Below are 25,407 nucleotides of genomic sequence, written 5' to 3'. Positions count from 1 at the left end.
TGGGTATACCTCCCATCTGTTCTGGAAAAGGCAGTCAATTAGCAGAATTTGTAGGTGCAATACTTAAGTTATTATAATAATGCCCTTCAGTCTCAGTTTTAGGCTCAAAAGCACTTGCAGGGTCAGGAACTGAACTTTGGCTATTATACATGGGTTTCAATGCAATTTCAAACAATTTCAATACTTCATTCCACAATTCTCTGGCAATGAATAATGCACATTACTTGTGTAATTTATGATGTCTGGGTCTCATTACTACAATTCTGTTTTCAGTTATACTTTTAGAAAATATTGCTAATACTGGCCCCATTTCAGGTATAAAAATGCAAAAATAATAAAGTATGATCTACTTGGCCTGATAATCTTTGTTTTACTGCTTTTACTATTATTATGTTTTCTGCATTTTTCATAGATAATAAGCCTTGTGCGTATTAACATTTCTATTATGGGGCCTGTTCACTAGCAGATAGGGATTTTCCTTGATTCTTCCATACCAAGCAGTAACCCTTTTGGGCCTGCTGATGATCCCTTTATTATAAGTTAATATAGCAACAGAAAAAAACGTATTATTGTATGCTTAACCAGGTTATGCATACAATATAACACGTTGTTTCTGAAAGAAACCCCTAGTGATGCTGGTCTTTATTGATATATATATATATATATATATATATATATATATAGCAAGCAGAATGGAACGCACTCCCATAATAGTGAGAAAACCTGGGTGCTAGTCCGTAAGTCAAAAATACAAAAATGCAATAGTTGACAGCACTCCAAGGAAAGTACACGATGCTTGAATAATCAAATAGTGGAGGTTTTATTGAAATCCAACGTTTCGGCTCCACACAGGAGCCTTCGTCAGTTCCCTGACGAAGGCTCCTGTGTGGAGCCGAAACGTTGGCTCCATCCCATCCAAACAACAGATCTAGGAAACCTTCAACAATGAAAGTAAACATCTCATTGGTTGCTTTTGACCAAGACAAACAATGAAGATTGCTTTTCAAAGATCCCCCCATCTTCTCCACTTTTTTTAAAGATATAAAGATACTTATAGTGAACAGCATTTCCATTTCAGACATGCCATCTTATTATACAGCCTGTGCTGAATCATTTTAGAAGTTATACATGCATATGAAAAAAATACAAAAATTGGATTTGGTATTTAACAGGTTAAACACATATTGTTATGGATAAGTATATGTTTTCTGTAGTTATGTTAACTTACAAAGTGATGTTGTACACTAGAAGTACCACTTTACACACTAATTATTACGCATTGAATGCAAAGCTTAGCAATAACACATTTTTCATGTTTGATGGGAAAGCGATTCCAGATGGCATTCGGAGAATCGAATCAAGGATGCTCTTTAAATTCTTGGCTTATACATGACTGAACATTTACAGGTGTTTAGTTCATTGGAAGTTCTGAATAGAACCATTATATCTACAGTGCAAGTTTGTTTTTTCTAGTGGCTCTCGTGTACAAAATATACAGTATGCAGTGTGCTGGATATATTTTAAGGGCTTGGATATATATTCAGGTAATAGAAGCAAATTGGCAAACAGTGTATCATCAGTCTTATTAAAAAGCAATTCGTATATGTAATTCTTGAAATCTTAAATCTTTATGAAATATTTTTAACTGCCGGAACCAACGTCAGATATTTTGTGCCGAGAAAGAAGCCATATGAGAATGTCTGAATATGGCAGCTTTTGTGGTTTTCTAATAAGTAGTTCAAACATAAATGATAAGCAAAGGCAACACACTGTAACTACAGTTTCAAAATGTCATTTTTTACACATTAAAGAGAACATTTTGTGGTTATGAGATCACTTATAGAGAAACTTACTGACCTTGAAGCAAGAGGGGGAAAATAATTAAAATCACTTTGGTCTCTTAATACACACACATTATTGTCATGAAGCAGCTGTGTGAAGCAACACTGCTCAGGGTGTACCAACTTCAGTTCAACTGTATGGCTAAACACCATTTTTATATGGAGTTCTTCTCTAAGGAAGAAATATGTAAAGATAGGCAAATGCTGTACCTTTTATTAAATAATGGAGAACGTATGCTGTTATTTCAGTGCCAGAAATATTCCTTTATATGGAAGTGTTTAGCCATTACAACACTATACTGTAGTATAAGGAAATGGGAGTAATGTGGTATACATTACATCAGAAAAGTTCTGGACAATACATTCCCTGCAAGTAATTATATCAGACCTTATGACAAAAAATATGGTTTTACTGTGCATAAAAGCAGTCATAATGCAAGAATGTCCAAATAAAATATACTTTCTAGAAAGCTTAGTCAGATAACTGGACTGCTGTTCTGTTACGACATATTAAGTTATGTAACTATTATTTTTACAAATCATTTGATGCACATTTCAGATTAACTAAAGAACCCACAAGGCACTATTATTAATCTGCAAGGTCTATAATGTAGATCTATTTTTATACATACTAAAAGCATGCTGAAATGGTGTACCATTGTTTATCATTCCTGCAGGCTTTAAAATTCATTAAGGGTTTTTAAACAGGGATTTCCACAAGAGAGGGTAAAAGTGCATAGGGTGTTTATGAGTTCAGTAAATAATAAAGACAGTAGCTAATAGCCTTATGCCTGTGTGGAAGAATTCTTGCTCGAAGAGCACACACATTTCTTGTGTGTGTGTGAATACTTCTGTAAAACAATTATTTAATGGAACCTAAGTTAAGTTTCCATGACAGTGCCTTGTGACCCTGATTAAACCACTTTATTTTTCTCTGCCTCAGGTACTATTTGGTTCACAATGCCTGTACATTGTTATATTACTATATTAATACACAAACTAACATAATTTGCATTATTTCTATTAATGGTAAACAGCATAAATAACCTACCTTTAACAGAAGCAGTAAATGGCTAAACAACTGGTGCAATTAAATAACCCTTTAAGTCTCCAAAGAATAAATAATAGATTAATGCAGCTTTTGACAATAGCCAAGATGATTTTTTAACAACTGTATGCAGCACTTTGCATGGGCTGGTTATCATTCACATCAGTTCCTGCCCTAGTGCACAATACAATCTCCACATAATATTCAAACAAAACACACAATTTTATAATTTTTTTGAAGTGTGAGAGTAATTTGGAGTAGTTGGAATAAAAACATCCAGAATATATACCAGGAGCAAACCTTTGACAGATAATACCTAAGTTACAGACTACCTAAAGACCCAGTGGTGTAACTAAGGCCCCTGCAGACCCTGCAATGCGAGTTCTGAAGGGCCCCCGGGTCCACCCCCGCATTGCAGGGTCATCAGGTGCCTTTAGGAAGAATAGCTAAACAGCTGCATATAATTTCACTGATTTGGTAATTTAATCTTCCCGCCCACAGAAGGGGTCCTGTTGATGAGGTGCAGGAAGAATTTTCATGCAGAAATGTATGTCTGTCTACTTTTCAGATTCTCTCCTCCTCCCAAAGAAGGAGAATAACAGTAAGAACTCTAGCCTTAGATCTTTCCTTGTTTTCTGCCATTATTTGTGAAAATGTGCTGAGGCTGTTGTATAAAATAACTGTTCAGTTGGTATCATTTGTGACTCTGTGTCATTCTGCTATGAATTTGGGGGATTATTATAAGTGGAATTGCCTCTGTGCTATCCTGCTATGAATTCTGGGGGGGTATTATAAATGGAATTGCCTCTGTGCCATCCTGCTATGACTTTTGGGGGTATTATACATGGAACTGCCTTTGTGGCATCCTGCTATGAATTCTGTGGGGTATTATACGTGGAATTGCCTCTGCGCCACCCTGCTATGAATTCTGGTGGTATTGCACATAGAATTGCCTCTGTGTCATCCTGATGCGCGTCTTTTTTTTTTGACGCACAACACCATATAAGTCTATGGGTGTCATTTCCGCTGCGAAACAAGGCGAAAAAATTCACCCATCCCTAGGTATTATACATGGAATTGCATCTGTGCCTATTCACTTCACTTTATGCACACTTTGTCTCATGCCCTCCCATTCTAGCCCTCTGCTCTTTTCTTTAGTTCTCTCAAGTCATAGTATCTCCTTTCCTTCTATTTTCTCATACCCACTTCTCCCCCTTTTTACCTCCTACTCACCTGTTATGATTTTTTGCTTGGTTGTACTTGGTTCCAATACTCCATGAATACTTTGCCCAATTTATTGCCTTATCTGCTTTCAGCATGCTTTCACAGCTTTAATTTTATGCTTTCACTCTTCTTTTTTGCTGATTCCTTCTTCCCTTGCCCCATGCTATTGTCCTTTTAAATTTTTTCTTCAGCTACCCTATTTTATGCTTGTCTATGTTTTTCTGTGTTCTCTTACGTTTTCTTTGTTTTAGCTGTTCCATTTTTCTCCTTTCCCTTCTGACCCCTCCCTTTTCCCTCTGGCAGCGATCTATTTTGTCAAATAGAACTGCACATGGATATGATAAATTGGGCCCTAGTTATCTAGATAACAGGCCTACTATTAGCATGGAGTCCCAAAAGGCAATAGGCTAATTCCAATGATCATGTATATATTCATGTTTCTTCAGAACTTAATTAATACAAATGATCAAATTACTCAACCATTGTTTAATTAGTTTTTCCATCATCTAATTTTCTCTTCCATATATGTTATTCTTACTTCAAAAATAAAAACTGCATATTTAATATAATCATTGCTATTGACTAATATAAATGGCGGGGGCACTGTAAGCTCCTCACCGGGGGGGGGCTGAAAATCATAAATCCACAGTTGTGCCAAAGACAAAGGCATGTGTATATATATATATATATATATATATATATATATATATATATATATATATATATATATATATATATATATATATATATATATATATATATATATACATATATATACACATGCCTTTGTCTTTGGCACAACTGTGGATTTATGATTTTCAGCCCCCCCCGGTGTATATACCAAATGGACAGGAACGCACAACCAAAAAGGATCCAAAGGCTGGGTGCCAGTCTGTTAAATATGCAAATCTTTCCTTCGATGACGGCACTCCAAATACAATCAAGCTTAGACAGTCAATTCAATTTATATAGGTTTATTTTGGTGGACCAACGTTTCGATTCCGCACAGGAATCTTCGTCATATATGCAGAAAGTTTACTTCTTGTGAATTTCATTATTTTACAATATTCATGATATACCCTTGGCACCATTGCTGAAACAGTACAAATAATGGATTTGATTAAGAAAAAAAAAGGTTTTATCATTCAAGAAATAACTTCAGTTCACATCTGTTTTCAGGTTTCAGAGGGGTAAAATAGAAATCTGAGTTTTAATGTCCTAGAAGTCAGTTGAAACTCAGTCACAGAACCAGTTTTGCTAAACAAACATCACTGGAGCTCCTGAAACTAAAGAACTAAAGTATTAGGTTGTAATCAAGTTCCCTGAAAGCTTCAGTAGCTATGAAAGCTAAAATAAGCTAACAGCGTTAATTAAAAGGAAAGATGCCTTCAAAGTATGTGGAGTAAGATGTATAAAGCGGGTCAGCTACTCCCAAAATTCCCAAAAGACAACCTAATGCACATAATAGTGTGGGAAATACTTTAAGTGAAATGTGGTACCAAAACAAAAGGTACATTTAATGCGTTCCCAAGGGTGGGATGACTCATAAACTGCTCTTGTTTCTACAATGGATCATTCCATTCCAGTGTACCACACAGAGTTAATCATTAACTTGGACATATGAATAAGAACATACTGTAATAGGCCTTAATTGTTCAGTTCCAACCCTGTAGGATTCTTAAGTTTAAATAAGGTATTTTCTATGCATATGGCCTTTAGCTGCACCTGCAGCGACAACAACCCAAAAAGTGGATGGGATTCCATAATGATCTCAATGAAGTGCCAGGATGCCATACAAAATAAAAAATAATAGCCTCTAGTAAAACATTGGCTTTTAGATTCTGGCAGATTTATCAATGGTTACTAAAACAAAGAACTCCTGTAGCATAAATGTTTTGTTACATTCACCTTATGAAATAGAATTCACTGTGCATAACAGCAAAGCTCACGGCAAGGTTAAAGTGGGTTGCGGTACTCATATAAGGAAGCCAGTAAGTGGTTTTACAATTCGTCACTCAAACACCTGTACAGCATTTATTTTCGGTTAAATGTCAAGTTGATCACTCTGTGTAGCTGCACTCAGGCTGACGATGTGTCTATCAATGGAGCTACACACAGGAGAGGACAGGAGTGCATCTTCCCTCTCCCTAATTTTTGTAGCAGATGGACCATGCACCCTGTGAGCCCTCAGCTGAATGGTCAGATCGTATACAGCCTCCTCGGTATAGCATACATTATTCTATAAGAGCCTGTGAGTGTGTCCAGATAATATAATATGCTGTTATCCAGAATGCCTGGGATCTGGGGGTTTCTGTATAAAGTAAAAGTTAAAGTAGAACTACAAGGTTTGACCCAGGTTTACTTGTTCCTAACAGCACAGGTTACCTTCTTCATCAGTTATGTCCTCATAAAGAAAAAAGTGCAACAGAGGAGGGTATTGTTACAATAAAGTGGTTAATGACTGGAGTCTTGATCACTTCTGAACCACTCTACTGCATGATTATTGACTGTTAATCATTTTTAATTCAGTAATATATTAGGTTAGTATGTTCTCCATTCTAACTTAACATATTCTCTCTAGCTCCCAAGTTCTGCTAGCCAACAAAGTACAATAAGCCCTTTTTCTGTTAGGTCTGTTGTAACCAAAACCATTCTGCCAAGTCCCCATGTGAAGTTTTGTCCTTTAAGTGTGAGGAGGTCTGCATGTAAAAATGGCTTTATTTGCTTTGCATGAAACAGGTGTACCACAAGAAACATACAGCATTAACAAAATGCACAGATTTAATTTAACTGGGCCTATAGTATATCTAGTCAAAAGGAGATATATTTCACATCATTCACTGATAACAAGATAGCAGTTACATTATTTTCAAACAATGCCTGCTGTAGAATTCTATAAAAGACTGGCAGTGTAATGGTAGTTATAGATAAAGCAGTCTGTTGCTTTGGGAAAACTAAAATTTAGGCTGCCCCATTCAGGCTGCCCAACCCTAGATGACTTGTGATATGGAAGAGTGCAAGTTAATATTTATTGAACTGCACCAAATAGAGGGGGATGGTGGTTAGCACAGCTTTTCCAAATGGTATGCGTCCAATCCCTTAATAGTTGCTCTGTGCTGCAACTGCTGCAAAAGATCCAAGTATAGGAGAAGGAAGAGGAACTCCAGCAGTATTACTGCAAACAACTTTTTATTCCAGGCAGTGGTAAACACAACATGTTTCGGGTTCAATACCCTTTATCACTTGATATTTATTAGTCCATACCATACCCTGACCAAGCCATGTTCTTCATAAAGTCTAAAAAATTACTGGGTCAGCGCTAAAAAAAAGGAGAAAAAATTATATTTTGTGTTCTTTAATTCAATTTGAAATTTAAAAGGATGAATTCATTTTTTTTAAAAAAAAAAAATTATCGAAACAGGCACTATTTATTAGTTGTGTGTGCTCACTACTAAGGTGCAATCCTTCTATTCACAACCTAATCATTAACCGATTGCGTCTCAAAGGCAAACAGCGACAGGAAAAATTACACCAAAAAATTGATGTGTGCAGATTAAGGGCTCTTACACATGAGCGTTCTGACCTGCGCTCCCCTGCGTTCCGTTTTTTGGCGTTCAGCCGCAGGGGAGCACAGGAATAGACGCATGTCATTATTTGAAATGGGGCTGTACTCACTCAGGCTCGTGTAGGCGCCGAACGCAGGTAAAATGCAGTATGTTGCGTCTGAACCTGCGTTCGGCGCCTACACGCGCCTTAGTGAGTACAGCCCCATTTCAAATAATGACTTGCGTCTATTCCTGCGCTCCCCTGCGGCTGAACGCCAAAAAACGGAACGCAGGGGAGCGCAGGTCAGAACGCTCATGTGTAAGAGCCCTTAATAGGAATCTTTGTGAGTACCGATCAGTACTAACTATACAGGTGGTGCCTATAAGGATCAGGGGGGCCAATTTTTCATTTTTGTTTTATTTTTTTAAAACCCTCTCGGTGAAATCCATTGACGGAGCTGAGAGGGTGAGGGGTAGTGGGGCCAAGGAAGAATGCGGAAGTGACGTCACGTGCACAGCGCACTGACGTCACTTCCGCTGAATACGTTGAGTGACATCAGCATACATGACGCGTTACGTCAGTTTGCACAACGTAGGGTGTGTTTAGGTCCTAGGGCGGAATTGGATCTAAATACAGCCCTGATAAGGACTGTGAATTTTAATTTAAACACACTCTGGGCTAATAAAGGATGGAATATGAGAGTGAATGATGTTGTGAAACTGCAACACTAAGAGAAATACTACACTATATATTGTTGTTTTTTTTTTCTCTTTTTCCTTTTTATCCCCATACATATTGCCTGATTTGGTACGTGCTCAATATCCTGAGCTTTTTTTAGTGCTGACTTAATAAAGTATAAACTTGAGGGGATCGAGTTCTGTACGGGCCGGGTCAAAGGAGAACTGTAAGGACTTTGGAAAGAAATTCTTTAACCTAACAAGCCATTTTCTTGTTCACTTGTCCCTCTATTTTGGATTTACTGTGCAGGTAAAGGTAAATCCATTCATGCTAGCAGCTAAGGGCATTAAAACAGATGGGATTGACAACTGAAGTTGCAGTCATTATTACTGATCTTTATGGTTCTTTGTGCAATTGCCCTATAATTGATTGTCACCATTGTCCCTTTTATTAACAAAGGTTACTATTTGCTTAACCCATAACACAACTACAAACTGTCAGCTTTGGTCATCTTGTGTTAAAAGGAAGTACTGTAAATGTCTGAACTCACTACAAAAACAGCAAAGAAGAAGTAATAACCAATAGCAACCTGCCAAAGTACTCATAAAAATAAATAAAACAGTTTTAAAATGCATAAGGTAAACATAACATTATTTATACTGTCCCTGCATTGTCCCTGCATTGGCCACAACCCTGCTCCCGAAATAGATGAAACAAACACCCCAGAAAGACCCTGCTCCCAAATGAAAAGCCAGATAGTGTCCTGTTTTGTTTTGTCCATATATTGTTCAAATCAAATCAAGAGATCAAAACTAGGGATGCGCCGAATCCAGGATTCAGGTTGGAATTCAGCCTTTTTCAGCAGGATTCGGATTCGTCCGAATCCTTCTGCCCGGCCGAACCGAATCCTAATTTGCATATGCAAATTAGGGGTGGGGAGGGAAATCGCGTGACTTTTCATCACAACACGAGGAAGTTAAAAAATGTTCCCCTTCCCACCCCTAATTTGCATATGCAAATTAGGGTTCGGATTTGGTTCGGTATTCGGCCGAATCTTTCACAAAGGATTCGGGTTTTCGACCGAATCCAAAATAGTGGATTCGGTGCATCCCTAATCAAAACCCATCTCTTTGTATTGTAAAGGTTCACTTCCATGATCTGCACTTTAAGACTGGATTGTTTGATATGTGCTCAGAAGTGTGACTTATGTAAGTAAATTTTTTAAAACATTTCAAAAAATAAAGGCAAATTACACTATGGGCGCTGTCCCTGCTTTTTCATGTATTTACAGAAAAATGAATACTCTGGAGTTGATATTAATATGCTGTTTTGAAAACAGGAATCTTGTAAATTGCCAGTCCCACCAGAGAGTGGAGAAGCCACATGCGGAGTTATACTGATTGAAGAAAACACCATTGCACATTATTTTAATTTTATCTTTGCAGCAAGCACTACAAGCACTGTGTTTGACTGACGTCATTTTATTTCGAAGATAGCACTTTGTAGAAATCACTATAGCACTTTAGAACACACACGAAAAATCTGTGCATAGACTTTCTATGGTTCAAGACACATACAGATTAGTGTTGTAACACTTTGGTGACTGCACTGAATATTAACATAGCCTGTGGTGCTGATCTATAATTGTATCTTGATATATGCTTCAAGTCCTAGTTTTGCCGTGAGAATACTTATAACTGCTGACTAAAGGTCAAGCTAAACCTAATCTCCTAATGCTTTAGCAAATGTAGTGACTCATAACTTAGAAATTTGTGCTTTAGGGAGTGAATCTGTTTAGTTTTTCAGGTGTCCATTAAGAGAAATGCCTGCCACTCACAAATGACTCCCTATGACACATGCTTATTAATGTAAACACTGCACCATAAATGCTACATCAATGTGCCCAGCAAGAGTTGATTTTTTGAATAATGAGTGTTGTAGTGTCGCATATCAAAACCAGAATATTTAGGGTCAGTGATATCTGGTGCTGGAAAATGTAGTAGATTATAAAATGCAAGCTTTCAGCATTGCTTAGGTCCCTGCTTGATATAATACACAGTATAATAATACAGCCACTGAAATACTTAGAAATAGCTCAGACTTCTGAAGTTGACTGTATTTATTACAGAAGCCTTCCTCCTATTCAGTATAGAAGAAAACAACCTGCAGCATTGTGTCATACTAAGCATTAGGATTAAAGATTATTACATTTTAAGTCAATCTGTTGTAACTGTTCTGGTAAAACTGGCAGAATTTCTAAACTATAGTCATGGCAATGTACCTCCAAACCCACTACAATATTCCAAAATACCTTAAACCACTATAGTATAAAGCCTTTTACATAGATCTTTAGAAACAGTAGAGAAATACATAACAAGTATGAATCCAGTTTCTGCTCATATAATGCTTTGGCTGACACCTGTTCCTGGGAAAAATATATCTGCCTTCTTATCTATGTTATATCTCTTCCCTTATAACTTCACTGGTTAACTATCAATTTTACTGGCTGTGTAGGTAAAATACCAGCAATGCAACATTTAATAAGTGACTGGATATGAGGAGTGAATGACAGGGCAAAATCTAGGATAACCCCAAGGCAGCGGGCCTGGGGAGAGGGGGTGATAGTGGAATTGTTAGATATGATGGATACTTCCGGGATGTTACTGGTTGGAGGAAAGAGAACCATTTCAGTTTTAGAGAGGTTTTTATTTAAGGTAGCGTTGCGACATCCAGGTAGAGATAGCAGGAGGAGATGCGAGTTAGATCAGGAGATGAGAGATAGATCTGAGTATCGTCAGCATAGAGGTGGTAGTGGAAAACCATACGAGTTGATTAATTTGCAGAGGGAGGAAGTATAGAGGGAGAATAGTAATGGTCCCAGGACAGAGCCTTGAGGAACCCCAACAGAAAGAGGTAGGGGAGAAGATGCTACACCCTTGTAGGAGATACTGAAGGAAAGATTGGTGATGTAAGAAGAGAACCAGGACAGGGCTGTGTCACAAAGGCCAAGCCAATGGAGGGACTGGAGGAGGAGAGGATGATCTACAGTGTCAAATGCGGCTGAGAGATCAAGCAGTATTAGTAGTGAGAAATGATTGTTGGCTTTAGCGGTTAAAAGGTCATTAGTTAGTCGAGTCAGGGCAGTTTCCGTGGAGTGTTGTGGCTTAAAACCAGATTGTAGGGGGTCCAGCACGTTATTGTCTGAGAGGAATGAGGTTAGTCGGTTGTAGACTAGGCACTCAAGTAGTTTAGAGATGAAAGTTAGTAGAGAGATAGGTCGTAGGTTGTCAAGATTGGAAGGATCAAGAGAGGGTTTTTTCAGAATGGGGGTGACAAGAGCATGTTTTAGTCGAGAAGGAAACAGTCCAGTTGAGAGCGAAAGATTAAAATTAGTGAGTTAAGGCTTTGATTAGACAAGGATTGGTATTGCGGAGAAGTTTTGAGGGAATCGGATCAAGCGGGCAGGTGGTGAGGTGAAAAGAGGCCAAAAGCTTTAAGACTTCCTCATCAGTGACAGGGGTGGAGCACAGGAGAGACTGGGGAGTGTGGAGGAAGGGTGGTGGAAGTGTAGGGGGGTTGAGTAGTGTAATGTCCCTTCTGATAGTGTCAATTTTGTTTTTGAAGTGCTCAGCAATATCTTGAGCAGAGACAGATGTGCATGGAGGGGTGGAGAAGGGGAAAGGAGAGTGTTAAAGGTGGAGAAAAGTTGTGCTGTTTTTTTTAGAAAGGGAGTTAATGAGTGAAGTAAAGTATGTTTGGCTTGGAAGAGGCTGGTGTTATAGGAGCGCAGGGTAGATTTGCAGCTCTAAAAATTTATAAATTTAGTCAATAAATTTGTTATCTTTGTCCCTGCTGAGCTGAATCTCAGTTTCATTAAAGACAGCTGTTAGAATTGATACAATAGTTGCTAATATTCCACTGATACTACTGAGAAATGTATCAGCTAATTGTATCAACTAATTGTATCAACTAAATGTAGCACATTGTAACAATGAAGAAAGTTCTGGATTATTGAGCTGAGGCACTAGACACGAACATTAAAAACATAACTGTTATAGCTTTTCGAAAAGTAAACATAATTTCAATCAACTATGCAATATACATCAGTTAAAAAATATGCAGACTTTTCATGATTTTTAATAGTTTTTGACAGTTCCCTAAGCTTAGCCCCCTGCTTTTCTGCTGATGATCTTTCTGACTACTTTGCTGAGTTGCCTGGCTACTGTTACTTTGCACAACAGCCATCTGTTCTTAGCCTGCATCCTCCAAAACCCAAAATTCCCTGTACATGTAAAAGAACATCATAGTGCAATGTATTGTTGGTTATGTAGTTCCTGCATGTTGTCTGTAAGCTGTGGAGAAGTTGTTACAATTTGTAACATACCGTAAGTGTTTTAGTTTGTCCTTCCCTGCCAGGATTTCAAATGATGCAGAAAGAGAAGAACTGTTAAACAGCTGGATTGCAGCAGAGAAAATGGCATTTATTCATACTTTTTGAAGAAACAGGAAACTGTGATGGGTATATTAGGGGTTTCTGTGTTATGTGGGCCTTTTTATCAAATTTTGATTTGGAAGCTGGAGTTTGAAGTACACAAAAATAAAAAAAAATATTTACTTCAAATTTTCATTTCGACCCTTGATAAATCTGCCCCTAAAAGTCATAATTTCGACTTTTTAAAGTCATAATTATGAGATTAAATTTCATAATTTTGACTTTTAAAGTCATAATTATGAGATTAAAAGTCATAATTTCGACTTTTAAAGTTATAATCATGAGTTTAAAATTCATAAATATGAGATTAAAAGTCATAATTTCAACTTTTTAAAGTCATAATTATGAGTTTTAAAAGTCATAAATCGTCAGAATTTTTTGTATTGGCCCCAGTGCTCTTCTGTAAAAATAAAAGTTGGAAAGCAATTGTAAAAAGTCTTTGTTTATGGTGAACAATCTGAAAACAGTTCAACTGAAAAAAGTGTTTTGGAAGGTGAACAACCCCTTTAAAACAGGTGTTGGCCAGAGGCTGGTAACATTCTACTAGGATGCTTAGATATAGATTGGTGATTTCAAATATGAGGGGCTTTGATGGTAATAGGCTCCAAAGAAAGAAACAGCATGGCCTACAACATGGGTTTCAGAGGAAGGCCAGGAAATTCTGGGGAGTTCTGACAGTGCGTATATGATAAACAGCAGATGAGAGTTTTACAGCAATCTAGAAACCAAGTCTAGATCACATTTTAATATGATCAATAAATCAAATAAATACAAATATAAAATAAATGACGTGTATAAATAAAGAATAGTTTATTCATATACATATGAAGCAGATATATCATATACAAATGAAGCAATATGTTGCAGTAAAACACCATTCATAGTAACATAGTAAGTTAGGTTGAAAAAAGACACACTCCCATCAAGTTCAACCTTTTAAATCTATTTTAACCTGCCAAAATGTACTATACCTTAGGATGCCCATTTTCATCACCCTTCATTTCCCTTTAGATTAATGAGAAAAATGTTAGTTTTAAAAGCATTTACATAGCAGCCACTTGTATGCAGTATGATCAATAAATCAAATAAATACAAATATAAAATAAATGACGTGTATAAATAAAGAATAGTTTATTCATATACATATGAAGCAGATATATCATATCCAAATGAAGCAATATGTTGCAGTAAAACACCATTCAGTGTAATAAATAAAGGGGTCTCGTTGCCCTGTGTCACTTTGAATATCATACAGCAAGTGTCTTTGACTGGTTTAAAATGTTGATCTATTAACATTATACATTATATTTAAATACAAAAAATCATGATGTTTTCCTGTAAGTAGCGTAAAAATCGGATCCAAAAAACCTCAAATTTTTACAAACTAAAAACTCCAAAAAGCTGAGTTTATTTGAATCATATGGTTTTATCGAATTGGCTCTCGAAAAAGCTAATGAATCTAGTTACATAGTAACATAGTAAGTTAGGTTGAAAAAAGACACACTCCCATCAAGTTCAACCTTTTAAATCTATTTTAACCTGCCAAAATGTACTATACCTTAGGATGCCCATTTTCATCACCCTTCATTTCCCTTTAGATTAATGAGAAAAATGTTAGTTTTAAAAGCATTTACATAGCAGCCACTTGTATGCAGTAAAATTAATGCATTGGTTTCAGTATCACTTTAAACAGACAGCTTATTCATAAAGATGCTTCATTCACCCTCTCATGACTGAACTTAGCCAGATGATCTTCTGTGCATTACAAGTGTCTTTACAACTCTATGGGGGTTATTTACTAAACTCCGAATGCAAAAATCACAAAAAATTTGTGATTTTTTTTTTATAAAATCTGACTTTTAAAAAAAATCACGAATTTTTCGGAATTTATTAAACCCCGAGGATGGAAAAGTCAGAATCTGAAAATCCGGCATCTCAGAAGTTTTGAGATGTGCTCTGGGTTTTTAGCAATACCCCAAAGTTTTCTGAGTTTTCAGGCAAAATTCTGAGTTATCAGGTGAATAATCCAAAAAAATCGTGAAAATCTGATGAAAAATCCAGAAAAACCGTGAAAATCTGACTTTTCGTGATTTTTTCCCGAAACAAAATTTTCGGGAAAGTGTATTAATAAATAAGCTCAAAAAACCCATGCAGATTTTTGTCTGAGTTTCTTTCAGAAAATATTGAGATTTGGACTTTGATAAATAACCCCCTATGTGTCTGTGTGCTTCAGTCCCCTTACTGGTTTCTCTGGAAACAGAAGAGATATAGATATATGTGTAGATATATATTACTGTGTGCTCCCCTTCTCCATTAGTGAGCCTGGCCCCCACTGGTAAATGCTTTTAAAACTAACATTTCTCTCATTAATCTAGAGGGAAATGAAGGGTGATGGAAATGGGCATTGTAGAAAATTTAGCATTAGGAAAAGGACCTTTTTAAAATGTAAAATGTATAAAACTATGGGGGGCAGTGTAAGCATTTCCCATTAGTAACAAACAGTATTGATCAGTTGCATTTATTAATTACTGGTAGTTATGGATCTGCTGACTGTTTTTTATTTCTCTATTTTGTGTGGATAAGTTATACATTTTTTAACTAATGGGAAATTCATATTCATATTTTCACATATTGCTAGGGTCTAATTTTCCAGGCAGTGGTTTGAATGAGAGCCTGGAATAACTACTGGAAGGGGAATAAAAGGGGGAAGTAATAAAATGTTAGCCTTCAAATAAATATTTTTGTTTGGCTGCAGGGTCAGTGACCCCCATTGGAGCAGGTAGAGTAGTAAGGCAACTCTCAACCGTAAATAAATATTAAGACTAATTGTAAAGTATGTGCCATGTGTTGAACTTCATTGTTTTCCATCACATCCCATTGAATCAGTTAACTAATGCTTTTACTCACAGGAATATAAACCATTGCTGGAAAAAGCATGCACAGAGCACTCATGCAGAAATAAGTGGTGCAGCACATTTAAGTGAAGGCTGACAAAAGCTTGGGGGTTATGCCTTGCTAAGGGCCCCTCTACAGTTCGGGGTTATTAACGTCCGAGTCCAAACAACTCAAAAAATATATATTTTTTTAACTATAAAATCTGAATTTTTAGTGGAAAAAAAATCTTTTTCTAGATTTATTATACCCCAAGGATGGAAAAAGTCAGAGGGGCAAATTCACTAAAGCGAGAAGCGGCTAACGCTAGCGCAAATTTGCCAGCGTGATGTCATTTTGTTTCTTCGCCGATTTACTAACGGGCGATGGTGTAAATTCGCTAGCGAGTGGACCTGCTCTAGCGCTACTTCGCACCCTTACGCCAGGCGAAGTTGCGCTATGGTGAATGGGACGTAACTACGCTAATTCACTAACTTGCGCATTTTACTGAACGTTACCTCTTGCGCCAGACTTGCCTTCGCCACCTGAGACCAGGCGAAGTGCAATAGAGTAGATAGGGATTGCTTCAAAAAAAGTTGAAATTTTTTCTAAGTCCCAAAAAACGCTGGCGTCTTTTCCTTTTTAAAGGGCGATAGGCTGAAAAAGATTGTAAATTTTTTTTTACATATGGCACCTAAACTATACAGTGGGCACATGTATAGGGCAAAATAACAACTCTTTTATTTTATGAAGCTTTCCCAGCTTGTGTAGTGTAATGTATTTGGTGCTACATATATGTCCATTGTACTTTAACTTGGCGCCGTATGCAAATTAGGCATTGCTAACGTAACTTTGCTTTGCTTGACGAATTAACACTAGCGCAACTTCGCTACCATTCGCCTCCCTGAGCGCAACTTCGCATTTTAGTGAATTTGCGTAGCACTGGCGAAACTTCGCAAGTGCGGCTGAGTGTGGCGAAGCTGTCGCCGGCGCAATTTCGGATCTTCGTGAATTTGCCCCAGAATCCAAAAATAGGCCTGCCAAGGTTGTATATAAATCAATGGGAGAGGTCCCTATCCTATTTGGAAGTTTCTTTGGTCTGCACCGGAATTAGCCCGAAAATCTGACTATTTCTGACCTTTCAAGCAAAAATAATACAGACTTTTCAGGAAAAGCAAGAAAAACTGAGTTTTTACCCAAGTTTTTACCCGATCTGAAAAAATTTAAAAAAACGTTTTTTTTTTAATAATAAATAAGGTCCAATCATGGATTCTAGTTTGGTCCAACTTATACTTTATTTTAAATACTCAGATTTTGATAAATAAGGCCCTTCAAGTCCGCACAACATCTTCAACCCTGTAATACACATTTGCTTCAGAATTAAGATTGATTAACCTGAGCTACTTTAAGAATATGTACACAGTGTAAGCATAGGTTTTATAACTGTATAGAATATAACGTATAGCAAGTACAAACTGCTGATACATTCATATACTGCTAAGTTCCCTATAAAATCTGTTCTGATTTCCTTCTTAAGGTAAACTTTATTCTTTTCTATAAGCCTAACAATATTAATGGATTGTTGGGCATGTAATAAGTATTTCAAGAGTTCTTCTTAAAAGGAACAATCTGTGCTATTCTTCCAATAGTTCTGGTATTGCTCATAAGAACACGTTAGGTCAGAAAGGAATCTACTCTAAAAAGGCAAGGTCACCAATTCGTTTGAAGTTAATGCATGTAGCTAACAAAGAACCTCTGATATCCCACGGGATTCATTAGTAGCCCAGCAATTATATTGTTTTAGCGTCTGCTCCAAAATCTTGCATTCCCAAGCAACCAGGAACAACACCAGAATCATCCATCACTTGTGCATAATTCCCACCTGTGACAAAGACACCAGTATCTAGCGTCATGACAACCTCACACAAAACACAAGCATGCAGCTCATAGAGGAAATGAAAATCCCAAATGGAAGTGTCATGTGATAAAGACCTTACTTTGCTGAGAAATAATAACTATGAACAAATATCCACCTAGGTTTTCCCTGGCCTTAAACAAGCTTCTAAAACAAGAAGCAAATTGGATATTCTTTTTAGAAACCAGACAGCCATTTGGCATGAATCTGGAATATAACGTTTCTTGCTTTGTTTAAAAATATCATATTTAAAAATATCAAAGAATAAATGTTCATTCTGTATACCTACTTAATACTTGAACTTTGTCACCCAATTTAAAATAAATTAAAATATATTGCTACTATTTAACTGCTTTTTATCTTTTGGCAAAAATGTTTCTATATATTTTTTAACCTTTGTATTTGAAAGTTTATGTGTAAACTATTTGATGGGTATAATCTGTAACCATGTTCTGGATTGGCCTTTCTAAAAATGTTCTTGAGTGGTCCATTTCCAACTACTGCCCTCACTTTGGATTGGCGGTTAAATACATGTGTTTGATTGGTCCTTTTTCATTTAAATATGACATGTTCCAGTGCTTGTTCAGCCTAAGTGCCCCTAAGGCTTTGCTGTGATGTTTTTGCTACAATAAAACCTTTATTGATACATCAATTTGTAGTGGTCTGGTATTTGCCAGCCCTTTACTATTATCTATTTGCAACAAATTGCCTCCCCGAGCTGTGGGTCTGGGGCTTGAGCACCTGGACCTCCCTTTCTCCTGGGTAAGTCAATCCCATTTATTACTGCACTCGACACTGAACGCCCTTTTTTTCATAAATCTATTGGTATAGAAATTTGTGCTATGCATTTTAACAATGTAATCCCTAAATAAGTAAGGAAAACAACTCTGTGTATTTTAACGTAATATTGACAATGCAAAAATATTCTATTTGATTTGGGGATTTTCCTATTTTGTAAAGGGACATTATCACCCTAGGCAAACTGTTTAGTGACTTTATCTTGCGTTAAAGTGGACCTGTCATCCAGACACAAAAATCTGTATAATAAAAGTCCTTTTCAAATTAAAAATGAAATTCAATTTTTATTAAAGCATTCATAGCTGTTGTAAGCTCATTTAAAAATCTCAGCTGTCAATCAAATATTGTCTGCCACTCGTCTATGACCTGGGCATAGAGGCAGGGCATACAATTACTTTCACTTTCTATTCAGCACTTCTTAGATGTCACTGCTCTCCACATATTCCCCCCGTTCTCTTTACCATTTAATTGTGTAGCCAGGGCATGGGGATGGACATCGGGTCCCCCATTCTGCTGCACAAACAAGATTCTGAGATGATGCAAGGCTTGCCTTAATAACAGCATGCACAAAATGGCTGCTGCCTGCTTGTTATACTTTTGAAATCTTAGACTGAAGGAAACAAGATTCAAATAATTTATATAGTGTAATTAAAGTTCATTTTGCTTGACTAATGATAAAATAGGATTTTGAATAATTTGTTTGGGTGATGGGTCCCCTTTAACTATGGCTGGTAGTTCTGACAAGTAGACTTGGGGTGACATATCATCATCATCATCATTTATTTATATAGCGCCGACAAGATATGCAGTGCTTTACCTTAGTTATAACAAACAGGGAATAAATGGTGGATAACAAACAAGGAAAAACAAACGTCGGAAAAAATGTTCGCGAACGTGTTCGCGAACGTCCGGACAAAAATGCGAACGGTTCGCGAACGTTGCGAACCCCATAGACTTCAATGGGAAGGCGAATTTTAAAAGCTAGAAAAGACATTTCTGGCCAGAAAAATGATTTTAAAGTTGTTTAAAGGGTGCAACGACCTGGACAGTGGCATGCCAGAGGGGGATCAAGGGCAAATATGTTTCTAAAAAATCCATTGTTGACACAGCGCTGCGTTTTGTGCTGTAAAGGGCAGAAATCACACTACGTCACTCAGGTGGTGTTTCTGGAGACGGTATTATTATTGATATTTAGACAGAATGTGAAAAAGCTCACACAGCTAGGTGGCAGTGGTTTGAAGAACACACTGGGCAAATAATGCCTGCAAGGTCAACGTATACACTACAGCAGTGGATACGGAATATATTATTGCTGCTTGGAAAACGTCACTCAGGTGGTGTTTCTGGAGACGGTATTATTATTGATATTTAGACAGAATGTGAAAAAGCTCACACAGCTAGGTGGCAGTGGTTTGAAGAACAGATGCAGATGAGAGATCAGCAGCAGGACAGACAGCTGCCCACAGCAGCTACATACAGAGCACTGCAGTAGAAGGTAGATTACTAGCCAGCAAAGCTACCTAACCTAAAATGTCCCTCAAATCCCTGCAGAGTTCTGTCCCTACAATACAGAGCAGTATCAAGTAGATTACTAGCCAGCAAAGTTACTATCAACTGTCCCTCAAATCACTAACAGCTCTCTCCCTACACTAGCTCTTCCAAGCACAGACAGGCAGAATGAAAAAACGCTGCAGGGCTTCAGTTTATATATGGAAGGGGAGTGGTCCAGGGGGTGTGGGGGTGGTCCAGGAGGGAGAGCTTCCTGATTGGCTGCCATGTATCTGCTGGTCTGGGGGAGAAATGGCAAAAAAAAGTGCCAGCTAAGGCGAACCCAAATTGGCGAACGTTGCGTTACGTTCGCGAACATTCGGCGGACGCGAACGGTCGATGTTCGCGCGAACATGTTCGCCGGCGAACAGTCCGCGACATCCCTAATGACAGTTAAAGGACTAAGAAAGTCTATGAAACATATAGCTTTCTAAAAAAAAGCATTAACATAAGTGTTGTGGTCTAATCAACTCCACACTGTCATTTGCCTGCAACAGTACACTGAAAAACAAGAAACCACTGACTTCTTCTTGCGAATAACCTATAATCCAGCAGAGTCTGAGATAGAGCAAGACCAGACTCATGCGTATTAGATCCTATCAGAGTATTGGTGCATGTGCAGAAGAGTGCTTTGAGACCGCTCATTGGCCATATTAATTCTGTGTAATATGGTGGCACGCTATAGACTTATGGAAAGGATTCTTGGACAAGCAAATGTAAGTTGGGGAGGAACATTTTATAAAAAAATTACTTTAGCTGCACCTGCTTTATGAGTGGAATAAACCAGGTTGGAAAGGCTTTTCTTTCCTTTAATATAAAACATTGTAAGTGGAATGCAAAACAATGCATAAGAAACCTCTACAAAATAGTTGCATTCCTACTCCATGTCAAACTTTATGTACTGGTAAGGGATCTGTTATCCAGAATGCTCAGGACAAAGTGTTTTCCGGGTCTTTCTGTAATTTGGATCTTCATTCCTTAAATCTGTTAGAAAATGCTTTAATCATTAAATAAGCCCAATAGGGTAGTTTTCCTTCCAATAAGGATTAATTATATCTTTTTTTGGATAAAACACAAGGTACTGCCTTATTATTAGAGAGAAAAAGGAAATCCCTTTAAAAAAATTGGATTATCTGGGTAAAATGGAGTCTATTTGGATGACAGGTTTCCGGATAATGGATTGCATACCTGTATAAATTTTGCCCCTTATGATAACACATAACAAAACTATTTGCAATTAGCATTATACCTTTCTGCTGTACAATCTTGTTTAATATCAATAAAAAGGTGCTTATTATTATAGAGAAACAAAATTTAATGGGAATTTTTGAAAAAAGAATTATTCTATTTTGGAGGTTTCTGGGTAATATTCAATTTATATAAGCCCTGTTTTTTGTGTCTGTTGATATATACACAATGTAAACACCTGTCTGATGTTTTATGTTATTTCTAAAAATCAGCTATTGGTATATTTATGTTCACTGAAATACAATTAATGGCATAAAAAATAATTGCAGAGAATTATAGCCCTTTTTGGCCCTTTTGGGCACTAGCACCCAAGGCAATTTAGAGAGATTTGTTGCAATTTTGCAAAGCATTGGAAATCCCCACCCATTCATGTATATGACAATGGCAAAAGCATATGTGCAATCAGCTGACAAATGATTGACAAGTGAATATGAGTGCATACAAATGCAACATTAATGCATAATGCAGTTCTAGTAAACTGCTTTTGCAGAGGTATGTCAGGTTGTCCTTATCAGCAATGGCACACAAGGAGCATTAAAATGCTTTAAAAGTTGCAAAACACTCAAAAATACTACTTTTGCCCCAAGCATGTAAAAAAAATCTATAGTACACACTATGAAAATGCTCAACTGTGCTAGTGACTGTGTTTTAATGACATGCTTGAGATTACAATGGTTTTCTATAGAAGGGTATTTTCTGGGGGGAGAAGTGTCTGGGTTACAAATGTCCCATGTGCTGTTATCCAAATGAGATCCTTCAGCAGTGCTGCTGAATCCAAACATAACTGAGTTACAGCATCAGATATTCTTAAACATATTATCAAGGATTAATGCATGATGAGCATGGACGTCCACAGAAAATTTTCCAAGGGGGGGGGGGGGCAAAAAAGCTAGCAGTAAAAAGTATCATCCCACAACAATCCTACACACAACAATGCGAATCACATCCAAGGTTCAGTGTCAGGCTGCGTTTTTCCAGCCGCTTTATGTCCCCCGTGCACTTACTTGGTCACAGCCTTAGCACGAGTCCCCGCAGGCCCGCTGGACTGCAGAGGTGGGGACAATAAACTGTATCCACATCTCAGAGAACTCTAGGACCCTGCAGCGGCTGCGGCACCCTCCCTGGCCTCCCAGCTCCCACTAGGATATGCCAACATGTTGTCCCCGCTGCCTGCCCTCATATCATAGGCAGGTAGTTTGTGCTTTGGCGGGCCCTTTCCTCCTCTGCACCCTGTCAGTGCTGCTGCCACTTCGCCCTCCTAAGTTCTCAGTCTGGAGCAGCAGTGACGGATGGGGTTATAGGCTGGGCCGGCACGCAGCTAAAGGCAAGTTTATTTGGCAACTGAATTTTTCCGGGGGGGGGGGGGGCAACTGCCCCCTCTTGTCCCCTTCTGTGGATGTCCAGGATGATGAGAGCTGTAGTTAAGCAATTCAGAAAGCATCAATGCACAGTAACATTACTTTGTCTCAAGGAATTGCAGCCCAGATGATACAAAATGATTTTCCAATGAGTCTTGGCCACTGTGGTTACACTCGACTCTGACTTCTTGGTTTAATACAACAATCACCAAAGCATTACAGGGCAAATCAACCCCAAAATAAAAACTTGCCTAATAACATATGTCTAAGCAACCTTACAATATCATTTATTAAAAATTGTCAGTGTTTTTACAATTATTAGTAAAAAACGACTGCTACTCTTGGTTGTTACTTTTTAAACAATGTTGCAAAAGTCCTGTTTCCCTGGCAAAGACAGGTCTGTTAATGAGCTGCCTTGTCTTACATCAATAGCAATACATACAGTATATAAATGACTTTAAAAAAAAAAAAAATATATAGAAAATTTGAAATTAATGTATATTGCAAAGCGGCTTAGAAGTTATATATACATTTTTTTGTGTTGGACCATTTATAACAGCACCACAGAGTATTCTTCTTTAAAAAGCCTTTATTAGTGCTTTAGGGCATCACAGCAACGTTTCAGGCCATGCAGCCTTTTATCAAGCTGCTTGGTCTGCCTGAAACATTGCTGTGATACCCTAAAGCACTAATAAAGCATTTTAAATAAGAAGAATACTCTGTGGTGCTGTTTTGTGACGTCAGTGTAAAGTGGCCATTGAAGAACGTGCACTATCCTTTCAAAGAAGTGATAACTGTTGTGCTGACTGCTTGTTTGCTTGACATTCCCTTTAAACATGTTTTCTCTATCTCTGAATACCTAGACAGCATTATATGTATTCTAGATGACAACCAAATGTGTGATGAAGTGCTAGTAGGAATGCTCTTACCAGAATTATGTTGCAGCTGTAATTAAGTTTGGGTTGCCTATTTGCACTTACCTGAGGAACTGTGAGAGTCATCAGTAGGAATCTGCTTTGCTGTGGATCTTTTGTACACTACGTGCAATCTGCCGTTTTCCTCATGCTTCTGTTTGCCTCGTTCCAGTGGTTCAATAAAATATTCATCTTCCTGTGTTCTTATCATTCCAGCCTATAGTAAAAGTAAAATATTTCTACTTTAAACTTGTTTCTGCTGTTGCTTGCCAAGCCATTATCCTAATTTGATTATTACCATCATTTAATGTGGCACGGTTATCCTTGAAAATATACAGACAATGTGGTCTTTAACAGTGCAACATGACACACCCCTTTTCCATTGTAATGAACAGTATTCTAGGGAATATACTGCGGCGTGTTATGCCAAGTCTTTGGCACACAAGGTGTTTTGACCTTTGCTGTGCTCTTAGGAAGAAATGGGGAAATTCATACTCCATTACACACACCTTCAAACATTTACTAATTCATATCCCTCAATAGTGTCAATTCCAGAACCTAAATCACAGACCCATAAAGGTTTAAGAGAGATTGGAACTGGCCACAACTAAGCATGCCCAGGGAGAACTAAATCTCCCAAATAAGATGCTGTGGTTCTCCATATGAGCACTGCTGTAGTGTTTGTGTGCTACTGGCCCTAAAACCTGGTCAATGTAATTATTAATGTATTGCTTCATTAGGAAGTAAAACCAGCATTGCTCTACACTTGCAGCCCTATGGCATGCCCCCAAACTCTTATCCACAGAATGTGTTAAGTGGCCTTGTTTTTATAAAAGCTCCTCTGCAGAAAAAAACTAATGAATTGTGCCCATGTCGTGTCTCTGTTTTTCCACTTGACTAGAGTTATAGGTGCTGAATTTAGCAGAGAGGAAGGCTACTGGTTTCACAAGAAGGTTTAAATGACAAAAGTTCAAAAAGCTAAAGAGGACCAATTTTGTTACCGAGATAAGCTGTTTGGTGAATACCACTTAGCTGCAAAAGAAGTCTATCTTTCATACTCCTTTTTTACTGGGTTTTATACTATGTTTTAAAAATGTAAAATTCTGATTACAGACTTTTATCTAATCTGAGAAAACAATCAAACACTGCAATCTGCATATGTGAGCAATAACTCTTAATTCTTAATTATACCACCAGCAAACAATTAATACAATTTCACCTGGGAAGGACATGGTTAATATTCCTCTCATTTAGTTTTCACAGGATGCTACACTCGCAATAATAATATTTTGTTTACTTGAGTGCCAAACCACATGTTTTGCCTAGTTCATTCGAAAAGTTGCTTTAAGGTCAACTAGCCTAACAGTATGACTAAGCCTTCAGTGAAATAATAAAGTCATCTGTTTCCATCATTTGCTCCTTTTTTATGAGTTGAACATTTCTTATATGTTATGTAATTTGCCCAACTGTAGCTACTATGGACTTTATTATTTTCTGTAGTGTTATCCTGAGCCTTTCTGAATCTGGAATCTGGAAAAAGACACTGCCTCATGGTCACCTTTCCAGGCTGTAGCCTTGCACACAGTTTCTGCCAGTATATTGCATGTCATTCGTCTTAGCAAAATAAACTTTGCACCAATGGTTACCATGCTAACAAATTAATATTGTACCTTGGCAGGTTCAAGCCATTGTCTGCAAAAGCTATTTGATTTTATTATGCATTAACAGGGAATATGCAGGGCTGTATTTACAGTTTCTGCTGCCCTCTTGATTGATGATACCCGTCCCCAGATTTGACATTGTTTTTGCTATGAACCTACAGTCAGTCAAGTTTCAGAATGAAAATGTGAAAGAAAAGAATTAGGGTGTACACACACTTTTGGAGACAATGGCACAGAGGCATTTTAATGCATAAATACCTCAGAA

General features: G+C 37.5%; 1 protein-coding gene across 1 annotated transcript in view; it reads right to left on the bottom strand.

Moving 5' to 3' along the window:
- adamts3.S (ADAM metallopeptidase with thrombospondin type 1 motif 3 S homeolog) overlaps window positions 1–25,407 on the bottom strand; it is a 112,617-nt gene that overhangs the window by 50,245 nt on the left and 36,965 nt on the right. The window contains exon 4 of the mRNA XM_018243456.2: window positions 23,548–23,698. Within this exon, the coding sequence (XP_018098945.1) occupies window positions 23,548–23,698 (151 nt within the window). The remainder of the gene's footprint in view (window positions 1–23,547; window positions 23,699–25,407) is intronic.

Source organism: Xenopus laevis, chromosome 1S, assembly GCF_017654675.1.
Source record: "Xenopus laevis strain J_2021 chromosome 1S, Xenopus_laevis_v10.1, whole genome shotgun sequence".
Taxonomy (NCBI): Eukaryota; Metazoa; Chordata; class Amphibia; order Anura; family Pipidae; genus Xenopus; species Xenopus laevis.
The sequence above is the reverse complement of the archived record's forward strand: the minus strand, read 5'-3'. Positions and strand labels throughout refer to the sequence as shown.